At 39.4% G+C, this 12,635-nt stretch overlaps 1 protein-coding gene across 1 annotated transcript in view; it reads right to left on the bottom strand.

The window, feature by feature from the left end:
• The window catches only part of RAB3GAP2 (RAB3 GTPase activating protein subunit 2 (non-catalytic)), a gene marked incomplete at its 5' end in the record, with an annotated part of 37,266 nt that extends 26,130 nt beyond the window's left edge, over nt 1-11,136 (bottom strand). The window contains 7 exons of the mRNA XM_010131821.1: nt 2,431-2,530; nt 3,614-3,715; nt 3,863-3,938; nt 4,055-4,102; nt 6,152-6,233; nt 7,716-7,839; nt 11,072-11,136. Of these exons, the coding sequence (XP_010130123.1) occupies nt 2,431-2,530; nt 3,614-3,715; nt 3,863-3,938; nt 4,055-4,102; nt 6,152-6,233; nt 7,716-7,839; nt 11,072-11,136 (597 nt within the window). The remainder of the gene's footprint in view (nt 1-2,430; nt 2,531-3,613; nt 3,716-3,862; nt 3,939-4,054; nt 4,103-6,151; nt 6,234-7,715; nt 7,840-11,071) is intronic.
• Between the last annotated feature and the right edge of the window lie 1,499 nt (nt 11,137-12,635).

Raw genomic sequence — 12,635 nt, 5'->3', positions numbered from 1 at the left:
CTGAACTAAAATGACCTTTTGAAATACTCACCTTAATGAAATCAAAATATTTTTTAAAATTAAAGGAATAAAATTGCGTATGATATTCGATCACAAATGTATTTTGTACCTGCAGAGAGCTTTGTTTTACTAGTCATTCATGGTTTAATATTCTGTACAATTTTAAAATGCTACTACAATTTATTTCTGTGGTCTGGGCCTGTTTAGATGGAAACTCCCCTGCCTAAGTACTTGTAAAGTCAGCACATTCACTAGGTACGTAAGAGTGCGAGGTAAGAACAGTGATAAAACTAAAGCAATGATTGAAGGTCTTCAAAGTATCTATTACGTCAAATATAAATGGTCAAGAACGAAAGACGACAGCACTCTGGCTGCAGATGTTACAACTAGCTGTAAGGGCTTCTCTGCCAATGGAGAGCTTCTCTCATTGGAAGAGTAGCACATGTTCTAGTTGTGAAAGTAAACGGATATTTCTCATTAAACGGTATCTGTTTCCTTTTATATCTGTGGCATGGTTCACAGAATATCAGTTTTTAAAGTTGTGATTTACAAGAGTTTGCCTTCTCTTATATTCCACGGAAATGCTACCTTTTCATCAGAGGATAAGAACAGACATTGTTATAGAGACCCAGGGAACCATTTAGCCTGACAGACCAGGATCGGAGCAGAGCTAAAAACCAGGTATCTAGGGAAGAATATCAGAACAAGGACACATCTGATGCTTCCCGTAAAGCAGCTTCTGAAGCTTCTCAGCCAGAGGTAAGCTCTAAGCATTCAGTAAATCTCCACAGCTTTCTTCTCCACAAATTTGGTAGTTTCCCTCTGAGCCCAAGCAAGCCTTTAGCATCCACAACAACCTCAGGCAAAGAATCACACAATTGAACCTCACGCTATATAAACACACATCTACTTTCTAATTTACTGTCAGCTAGCTTCATTTCATGCCACTTCATCCTGAACTGGAACGAAGAGTGACAATCCATTCCTACTGGCCATCACCATGTGATTCAGAGAAGAGCTGCCTCACCACAGCAGCATTTCTCAGTTCTTTACCACTCGTCCCTTCTATGTAAGATTCAAGCCTCAGTTTAAGGATGCTGCTGACCCAACAGCTCCTAACGCTGTCATGCCAGCAGATCCATTGAGCCAGTCTCATGATTGTCTGCTGATGCAGCTCGCTGTAGAGAGAACAAGAATCTGACAAATCTGAAGTTCAACAAGTTCATCAGGCAATTTGAGAGAACAACTCAGCAACAGCATCTGTTTAACGTTTTATCTGGCAGAACAGTAACAGTGCACTATTTGTGCAACCTACTATGCTGTACTGTTACATGATTCTCCTTTCACCCCAGGAAACAGACCCTGGTTCCAAACTAGAGTACAAACAGGCACTACACTACAGGAACAGGATCAAAGGCTGCACAATCAAACCAGGTATCAAAAGCTCTTAGACATTAACACCAAGAGCAGTGACCATTACCAATATCATCATCACAGCATTATCACCTCCATCCAAGTCCCTACTGGGAAGAAAAGCATTTCACTGACAGTGAAATCAGCATCCTGACACGCAAAGAAGCACCTTAGCAGTATGCTGTGTGCTAACTGGAGTGAGCAGCTAACACCACACAGCCATTCACTCACCCCCTCCCAGTGAGATAAGGAAGAGAATCAGAAGAGCAAAAGTGAGAAAACTTGTGGGTTCAGATAAAGACAGGTTAAGAGGTAAAGCAAAAGCTCTGCATGTGCAATCAAAGCAAAACAAGGAATTCATTCCCTGCTTCCCGTCAGCAGCAGGGGTTCAGCCATCTCCAGAAAAGCAGGGCTGCATGACATATAACAGCTGCTTGGGAAAAGAAATGGCGTAACTGAACATCATCCCCCTCCCTTCCCTCCCTCCCTCCTCCTCTCCCCCAGATTTTATGGCTGGGCAGAATATCATATGGTATGGGATAGCCCTTTCTTCAGCTGGGGTTGGCTGTCCCAACTGTGTCCCCTCCCAACTTCTTGCACACCACCCCCTGGGCCACCTGCCCCAGGGCAGCGTGAGAAACAGAAAAGGCCTTGGCACTGTGTAAGCACTGCTCAGCAGCAGCTAAAACATCCGTGTGTTCGTGTCTTCACAAATCCCAAACACAGCATCATACCAGCTACTATGAAGAAAATTAACTAATTCCAGCCAAAGCCAGTATTCAGTAACAAGGTGAGAGTGTACAGGAGAGTCAGTGCTACTCAGACACCTTCTGCTCCAGAAACATTTTCTGTAGAGGAAGAAATTTCCTTCTATGCAGTAGATGCCTATATATTGATGGACAAGCAAGGAGGACCCAAATTCCACCTTCATTTGATATTCCACAAAGGTAAGTAAATTCCATGTAATGTAAAGTACTATTAACAGAGTCAGAAACAAACATTTCCTCTTAAACATACCTCTTGCAACCTGATTGCGACATGCACGGAGGGACTGAAAGAGGCTGAAACCATCAATCGTTACAATTGCTGCTGGATACAAGATACTTAGTTCTTCATTCTGTGGAGAAAATGAGAGAAGGGAAGGGAGACAAAAAAAATGTTATCACTGTTAGTGCTGTAACAGCTTTTTTTTCTGGCTTTTTATACTGTTACCTACACAAAGACGAGGTTTACATGCACAGAGTTAGTATCTAACAAGCCACAAGCAACAGAGTAAGGCAAAACCAGAGAAACTCAGTATTAAATGACCCAGTATTTGAATAAGTTTTTTAGGCACAAAATTTTACAATTCTGTCGTCTTTCAATGACTTTCATGTATTTTATGGCTTAGGGAGAAAACACAAAAGTTACAGCAGCCTGTGAAGGCCACAGAAAAACACGTTTATCTAGAATGCAAGTATCAAGCTTTTATGAGCCAAATTCTGAAACTGGTTGAGTGCCTGAATTACCACTTGGGCACATAAATGCTAATTTCGTAATATAAATTCAAGACTCAAATTCCTCAGTGCTTCTGTATTTCAACACTGATCCCAAAATGTCATGCTAGATCACACAAGAGCATTTCTACAAAGCAAACTCAGAAATTTCTGTAACTTCATTAGTTTTCTGCATAAGGCATGCCAACTCAGCCAAGAGCAAAGAAGGCTGAATAGCTGGAGTGCTGCAAGAGCCTCCTCTGCAGGAAATACTCATAATGACATGCAGGTTCCTAGCACAGTCTCCTATAAAGATTGCTTTAATTTTTAGTATCTTCTCTGTGAAATACTTCAGTTCTTATGAATGACTACATGCAGCTCTTGGCACCTGTCAGGTTGCATTTTCTCCTTTCATCAATACATCGTCGTATTTTGTGCGCATATATGAATAAAGAGGAAATGAATGAAGCCTTCATTTGCAAGGTTATCACAGAGAAAAACAGAACAAATCTACAGAGCTAAATACTCCCAAAAATAAAAGGAAATTCTGAATCCTTAAGCTACACAGGCATGAACACTTCTAGAACAAGAAATCCAGATTCTGTTGTTCTAAGGAATTGCCCATCCCAACAAAAACTGGTAAGGGACATAGAGGATTCACAGAGAAGACTTCCCTCCATACCCCATAACACTGCCACTTCGCTTTTGAAATAATCTGACAAAACCTGTTCTGTGACACCAGGATGCCTGGGAATTTCATAGGTTCTGCACTTAAGCTGTAGGACAGGATCTTCATTTAAAAGCTGTGCAAGAAGCAGTACTCCACTCTAGAAGAGAAAGAATAATAAACATGAACGCTTCTGTCCCTTTTCGTAGGGAAGGCAAAAAGCTCTATCTGCAGAAACAGAAGTTTTACAGAAATAGGTGTTTGTTACAAGAGCTTGCTTGTGGGCCTGCCAGGCTGAGAAACGTACCTCGGTGTAAAAACGCACGTAGCCAGAGGTGAAGCCAGCCACAATGCAGGTCCAGTCAGGGCGGCCTGTGGAACTCCTGTTTCACAAAGATATACTAGAAGTTAAAAAACAAACCCTGCTCTAAGCTGTAGATAATAAAACTGCAAAGTAAGGAGACTGATGGTGCATATTCATAGAAATGTCAATTCTTACCTCTTCTGACTTGCCAGTGGGATACATAATACACTACTCACACATTCACTAGAAACAGAAAGATAGAACAAGTAAGTGTGTTTTTCTCCAGTTATGAAATGTTGCTGTACACAAGAGATCTTGCCAAATCAGTATTTTGAATATTTTAAGAATATATATAAATGCAGCACACAATATATCAAATTCTTACTAAAAAGCAAAAAAAACCAACCACCCTTTCACTTTTACAGACGTTCAATTACACGTTCAAGAGTGCCCAAATAGATTGCACGAGTGCTTATTACATCTTGCTCATGTCTTTCATCATTCACAGACTGATTATTCTGCCAGTACTCTTCAGTAAAAATTCAAGCTAAATCTCAGGTACCTAAAGGTAAATCAGTTTTTTGAGATCTATAATGGCATACCAAGAACAACCACTTTTTTAAAAGAACAACCCAACCATACTCACCAAAGTAAGTTTAATACATTACACAATTAGGTAGGTTTTATATCCATTGCATTTCACTGCTTTATAATTTGAGAGGATTTGAAGGGTTAACAGTCTTCTCAGTGAATGCAGTAACTGAGCATGCTCAATGCACGGCAGGCAAAGCATGCAGATGGCAAGCAGACAAGCAGGCCTCAATATCTCAAATCAAAAGTTATTGAACTGTTACCAGCATAGAAAGTTTTACACTGTCTGAGGAAACAGAAGCAGTACAAAGGTTTTATGAAAGAGCATATAAATTCAAGATGACATCCCAAACAGCACATAAAGCATAAATGCCTGCAGTACTGTTGATTATTTGCATTTCAGGTTACCTCCATTCCCCAAGGATTAAATAATAAGGGTAGACAATTAGAGAAAAAAGCTTTCTAAATGCTAGTTTGACATGAGTTGCAACTCAGTTACAACTTCAAAGCAACAATAAATATTTCAATGAAATCTCATCTTCCAGTAGCAAAGCTCGGCCACTACAGAATATTATCAGTTGAAGCCAACTTTAGAAAAAATAACCCACAATAAAAAAGTCAAGTCTTATGACAATCTGACAGTAATTGGTGTACTTACACTTCCACAGAAACAGAACCCTCACCTACAGGAAGCACTCAAGAACCTTAAACCCAGATGTAGTGAATATAACCATGTCCACACCCATCTAAAGAAAGCTCCCTGTTCCGTATGATAGTGTCTCTTGGGGCTGTATCACCAGTAAGAAACAACCCCCCAAACAGAATTTCTTTCCTTTTTTAATAAAAGATGTCAGGGTAATTTCGGGGCGGGGGGGTGTGGAATTTTGAAGAGATGCACATAAAATAATTTGAATGTGTGGCAGCAGCACTTTAAAAAAAAACGATAATGATTTTAACAAATTGGAGAGAAGATGATTAAGTCACCACCTCCTGCAGCATATCAGAAGGTTGAAGCCAACAGGGACATGTTCAAAGGCAGACAGCAACTCAAGGCTGCAAACTTAATAATGAAATGTAAAATCCCCTTCCATACAGGAGATTCGAGAAAGCATCTGTCTGGTTATTTGAAGACAGATCAAGCAGAAATATTGTATAAATACCAAATGTATGACCAAAGCAAACTTTCCAAGTCCCTAAAGACTTGGAGCCCAAAACCATTTCCTGATCAGAGAGACAACTTTATATTTGCCTGAGGTTTTGAAAACGAAAAGAAGCCTTTCTAAAACAACTTCATATATTTCCAATTGGTACATCCCCTAACAAAATTTCATCTCTGTTACAGATTTTTTCAAAAAGGGTATTTATTTTTTTTGCCCTTCTAGAACAGCTATTTATAAAATGCACGATAACCCACATCTCTTTAAAATGTTTAAATTACACGCAAATACACCAATTTGCACAGAGAATACCCCTGTTGTTCTGTATGAACTTGGGTTCTGAGATTTCTAGGCAGGAAAGGTGACTCTTGCAGACAATGTTTCTGATCGCTCAGGTCACTCCATTTCTGTTTTCAACATTAAAATGCCTAAGACCATGAAAATGCTCGGATGAAAGCAAAAAAAAAAGTACAAGTAAAAAGCATAATGCTAATTATTAAACATGAAAATGACATTTTAATCACAGCTGCATTTCAACACCTACCCTTCTTCAACACTCAGAGAGCCGCTCCAGCCAACAGCATATTGCATTTCCTCTTTTCCCTTGTCGCTGTGCTTCCATTTAGCTGCCATTAAGAATAAAGACATCATCTATAAAAATGTAATGTTTTGTAGCTCACAAATGTAGTTCTATTCCTAATCCTTCTTCAAGACATCCTACCACACTTAGATTAAGTACCCTGAAGACCATAAAAATAATAAGACCTTTTTAGTGAGCTCTCTAAAGAACTTTCTTCAAAATTTGTCAGAAACAACAAACTACAGAAATTCTGAAGTGCCTGGTTTGGGTTAAAAGGATTTATACAGTAGTATCTACTTCATCAAGTTTTAAAAGGTTCAATTCACATGACATGGATCCTTAGGGGAAAAGTACTAAACAAGGGCAAACTTCATCTGGGAAATCATAACTTAAACAAATACAACTTTTAATTTTAACTGTCAAGAAGGACATACGAATGCTACATTAAATCTGACAATTTTTCATCATCTCATCATAATCAAGATTAGAAAACACTACACCTTCTTATTCAGCAGGTGCTACCACAGCTGACCTTTGATTGTTGAAACATCTCCCAGGTGCCAAAGGACAAGTAAATCAAGTTAGTGTGGCGAGCCATTTGTCTGACACCTAAAACCTGAGCCCCAGGGACACTTCTGCCACTGTGTGGTACAGGTGCCATCATGCAGTTCAGCACAAGCAGTTTGCCAGCAAGTGAGCTAAATCACCTCCTTATTCTTGATCCAGTAAGAACTTTCTAAGAAGTGCTGCTATCTTTTTTGGAGAAAAATTAGCAACTAATCTACACTGGGTTTGGAACACACAACTTTGCAGAGAATGCACGGCATGACAACTCAACACAATCTACCGACTTACGCAACTCAGAGTTTCAACAGCCTGTTTTTGTTATAAAATGGCGTAACATTCCCCTTCATCATGCTTATGGGCCACCAACAGTTAATAGTATCAGCATCCCAGGCAACAGCACATATGTCAACATCAGCTGATAGGTGTTCATATATTACTAAGGGTACTTCTACAAATTCTCAGAGCCCTACTTAGATCAAAATATCCACTCATTCTTCAAAACGGAGAATTATCTATTAAAGCTGGGAATCTTAAAATCAGTCCCCCTCAGTACTCCCTCCTCCATGTGACATTGGCTCAATTAGCTCATTTTTTCAATGGAAAAGAAAAATAAAGACAATTAAAAATAATGGCTAAAATTAATTTAAAAGTTTGTTTTTCTTAATGAACACAATTTATGTCAATGTCTCTAAGCATCTCAAACAGCTGGGTGGTTATACTATGTATTAATTATAGATGATAAAATAGTTTTCTCAGATCAAAATATATCTGAGAAGTGAAGAAAAAACTACTTACTTGCAAAGTAGTATCTAGAAAATGTATGATGAGTACTATTAAAACACTCCACAGTTCTTGAAGGTATGACTTGGGGCGTAAGCAGATGGGTGTGGGGGGGAAACAAATCTTGTCCTGATTACTATTAAATCTGCCAGCATATATACTTAGTAGAATGTCTACTTACGCACTAAAAAGACAGCTTTCTGTTCATTAGCTATTACCATCAGGTCATTTGTTGGTGATAAAGACAACACACAGTCCTGAAGCCAGTAATTTCTCTGGTTCCTGGAATTAGATTCCTCTTCTTCCTATAGGTAAAGCTTTAGTCAATATATGCAAAAATTTTTAAACATAGCAGAACTTACGAGATTCACAACGATGATGTGGTTTGCCCTCCATACCACTGCTGAATGGACTATTACTTATCAAGTCACTAGAGCTCCAACTTGCATTAAAAGCCATAGAAATGCATCAACCTTGCACTAATTTTGTGTGTTTTCAAATCAGGAAACAAAGAAGTATTCATCACTAACTCTTCTGCTTTCACCAAAAAGACACTAGAAGAATGAGATTTAAAGTTTTATTATTATTGATTAGTTATTCTCATTATAATCCATATTCAAAAGGAACGATTTATCCAAGCTCAGACACTGACCAGCGTGAAGAAAACATATGCACATAAGAAGTGACTGAACTGGCGTTCACACTAAAGCCTCACAGTAACGTGCAACAAGTATCATGTGCCTTTCCACTGCAAGGAACTTTACAAAGAAACAAATTCAACCTAAGAAGAGCCAAGTTTTAAGGGTTTAATGATGGATAAGTAAAGACTTAGATACCATTGTTACATATAAAAGCAAAAAGATTGCATCTTTTTTCCCTAAAGCAATAAGCAAATATTTGCAGAACGAACAAGGCAGCTGCTGTTAACCATAGTTCAAAGGCAGAAAGTAGGTAATAGGTTTTAACAGACCTCTACAAGGTCTCTCAGAGATGATACTTCTGCTTTCTTAGCTCCTTCCTGTTACCCTCATCACAGCAATAAAAACACCCCCCACTTGTCCATAGTCTCATCTCCACAGCCATACATCTAGCCCTCCTCCTAGCTACCCAAAGTATTACTCCATCCTCTAGTAACTCAGCTACGCACAGACAAAAAAACCCAACAATTTCAGTGGGATCATTTTCTGATCCGTGTGATTTATTCTGTTGTAATAAAGTTACACTACTTGAAACACGTTTACATCTACACATTTGCTCCTAGCAGGGAAAAAACCCAACAAACTCTAGGAGAAATTTACATGCCATATTATTAATCATCTATTCACTGAATTTACTTCCTTTCGTAAGGTCACTTTCTGCACGTAAGAATATCTCATATACCCATCCTAAGCTCTACGTTAGCACACCACAAATATTCTGCTTTGTCCACACCATCTCTTGATCTGTGTAAGAAGGCAACATATTTTCAAATCGTTGTTGTCTGCTGATGGATGCCAAGCCCTACAGAAGCATTTTTTTTTCCCCAATTACTGACATTTTTCAAGAATTTACAAAAAAAGTCACGAAGCCATCTGGGATACTCAGGACAACTTCAACTCCTCATGACAGAGATAAATGTATCATGTGCAAAAACATGTAACCAAAACCCAAAGAAAAGCCTTGAACTAATTTCATCTGAGGAAAAAGAAACAGAAATCAAAGGCTTGTTTAAAGATTGAAAGGAATCAAAATTATATCTCAGAGAATTTCAATAAAATTATCTATGCATAAACAAAGAACCTGAAATCTAAAAACATAAAATATGGCTATAATAGTGAAATATTAGCCATATATTAGTGAAAAAAATAAGCTAAGGGTTAAAACAGGAAAAGCACTGAACTTGTCACAAGAAACTGCTTTGCATGGTGAAAGACAGCATGATTAAAAATCAGCATTTAAGACAAGACTTCAATATCATAATCTTTAGAAAATAGCTAACCAGTTCCATAGAAAGACACCTTACTAAGAAAACTTTTTTAGATTTTAATTTTTAAAAAATTCAATTCTTTCTTGAAAGTTTCTTGTTCCATGAAATAGATACTTGTCCCAGTGACTTCAGTAATTCCAAGAAAAGATGCATTTCAACCAACTGTTATACAAATCAACCCACAGTTAGAAGTTTTAACAAGGGAATTCTTTGTTGTGTTACACTAATAATTCTCAACTCTGTGCTAGACCGATGCACTCCCATATCCATATGCTCCTACACAGAACAACCTGTGGGCAACAGGTTTTTTTCTGAAGAATTTGACCTGGAACCACTAGCAACTTTGGAGGGAAATGTGCATGCAGAGGAGAAGGAGGTCTCTAGCAAGAAGGGTGTGAACTACCTGGCAGAAGAGTTTAACGCTTTAAAAGAGTGAAAAATAAAACAATTTCAATTTAGCAACACCTGCTGGTTCTATCAAATTACAACACAGGTAGAAGACAAAGCATGTGTTGTCCTCATTAAGGAAGTTATAAACATTACAGCACATCTAACAAAAGCTGTGGCCTGAGAAACACACTCATTTCATGGCAATTATAGTGGAGCTGAACGCGCATCCTATTTACACTTTTTATGCTCTTGACATTCCCTGAGTCACCATCAGTGATTCATCTGGGGGAGACACCATGCTCATTTCGAATTGTTTGTCACCACAGCTGAAAAATCTGTTTCCCTGCTGAAGTAAGCAGTTACGAGGATACTCCCCAACTCCTTGAGTGTACTCCGTGCACACTGAGATCAAGATAGCAGGTCAAGAGGGTTTTATTAGCAAGGTGAGATCTGGATTCCTCAGTCTACCCCATTAGCTCTCTCTAACAAGGAATTAATCACATGATTCTGTTCAGGTTATTCATTCATATGCAGAGGATTTCTACACAGACAGCTTGTCTAATATCTTATGCCAGTCAAATGGTAGCTAGAGATCTGAGTCTTACCAACAGTTAACAGACTAGCCCCGTTATTCTTAGTTGAACTAGCTGGGCAGAGGGATGTTCTTCCCCCTTTAAAGAGCAACCGTGCTGCCCCATCCTACAGATGTGATTTCACTTGTCCTGTAACACCATCCACCATCACGACATAAAAGGAGTGCTGTGTGATCATTAGAAAGATGTTTGCATCAGTGATTCACTATTTGGGAAGTTCTGATTTATATTAATTCATGGCAGATTACGGTAACTCCACTGCCATGCTCTACTGTCACTGACCAGCTACAGGACAGAAAAGATGCCCCCAGATGTGGCAGCACAGAAAGATGTGTGTATACTCTAGTGAGAAAAAAGCCCTACAGAATACAAGAATATGACTAATTAACATCCAAGCTCTATTTAGAAACAATTACAGGAGCAAGAGACAAACAAGCAGTCACGTTTAAATCACTGGTCGAGATGCTTCTTGCCCAGGTGATAACTATATAGGATAAAAAAAACCCAACCACCAGACACACCCACAACAAACGGGTTGTCTTTTAGAACAGGCAAGGTAGCAATGAAAACTCATCTATATGAACTTACAGGTTCTTGTAATTCCGCTTCATCCCAGGCTCCCCAGTCACCATCTTCCCAGCTTGTTGATTTGCCTGCTTTAAGCAAAAAAAGATTTGTCACATGAATACAGCACAGGCAACAAAAAACACCATCAAAAAGGATTTCTAGTCGTTTTCCTTTCCCTGCCAACGCATTGTAAATTTGTTTATGGCAGATACTAAACAAGTTCTGTGGAAAGAACCAGGAAGTGGTGGACATGGCTGTCTTATTTCTCTGTATTTACTTCCATTTTTGACACTAGTAGTAACAAGAGATGTAAGCTCAGTACAAACTGGAATCCAGTCCAATGAATGCTGACAAGGCTGCATCTAGAACTCTGGGTAAGAAATACCTTACAGTGCCTGGTACAACACGTGACTGCTCCTTCAACAGGGTCTTTCTGCACTTTACCAGATCACTTCTTCTATCAGTCTCTCACAGACATTTCAGGAGAGCTCAGACATATTTCTAGATTTATAAAGCAAACTGAAGAGTGGAGGCATAAAGAGGGGAAACTCTTATGTGTCCATCTGACAAAAAATATCCAGCAGCTAGAGAGACCTAAGACCTCACTGCAAAATTTAAGTTGCTTGATTGATCTAATTATTACTACTCCAGAGACAACAAAAGCCCCATCTTATTTGGCAGCTACAGAGGAAAAAAGGACAGAAGACTCTTCAGGATTCTATGTGTACGCCCCCAGATGTTTTACTAACTGGCATAAGACAACCTATATCACACCATAAGAACCACATAAGCACAATTCTGTGAGAAATAGCATTTCTGTACGTAAGTAAAATATCTTTCTTTCCATAATGGTTTGGTTTATGTCAACTGCAGGATCAGCCAGTAGCAACGTGAGTTCACTTTAACAGGGAATGACATGAAAGTACATGGAAATTCGTCTGTGACAACAAAACATCTGAGCTCATGGTAATGCAGATTCTACTACCACTCCCAAAACAGAGAAAGCAAAAGCTGAAGCTGTAGCCTCTGAGGGGCAAATGAGCACAAGGACCTTGGCTATTCAACTCTTTGCAAGACAACACAGGAAAATTAACCACTGATCAGGTTCAATTATGTCATTCAGAAACCTCAGAGAAACCGCAGTCTTCCGAAATACCACAAATACCTGAGAAAACGGAGATTCAGAGACAGCCCTACTTCTCAGTTGTCTTTTATAAGAGTGAGTGTATTAGTCTGTGATGGGTTGGCAAAAAATCTCCTTTTTAGGAGAGCTTGCTTTAATTAACCAATTGTATTCCCTGACATGTGACGTCAGCCGCATCTCCATTTTTCATTGGTTAGAAGTTTTCGCGGGTCTGTTCTATTTTTGCGCCACTGTTGCTTTAAAAGCCGCGCCCGCGCTAGTCAGTTCTTTACGCACTCTCTGCCCCCCCGGGACCTTACCGAAGCATCCCCGTGCCACCAGGAACCGTGCCCCCTGGCCCACCGCGGAGCTGCGCCAGCCGCAGCCCGGACCACCGCGGAGCTGCAAGCAGGGAAGTGCCTGCTGCCTGCTTGCCCGCCAGTTCTCAACAGACAACCCGCC

This window comes from Buceros rhinoceros, unplaced genomic scaffold, assembly GCF_000710305.1.
Source record: "Buceros rhinoceros silvestris isolate BGI_N320 unplaced genomic scaffold, ASM71030v1 scaffold5230, whole genome shotgun sequence".
NCBI lineage: Eukaryota > Metazoa > Chordata > Aves > Bucerotiformes > Bucerotidae > Buceros > Buceros rhinoceros.
This window is presented reverse-complemented; position numbering and strand designations above follow the sequence as displayed.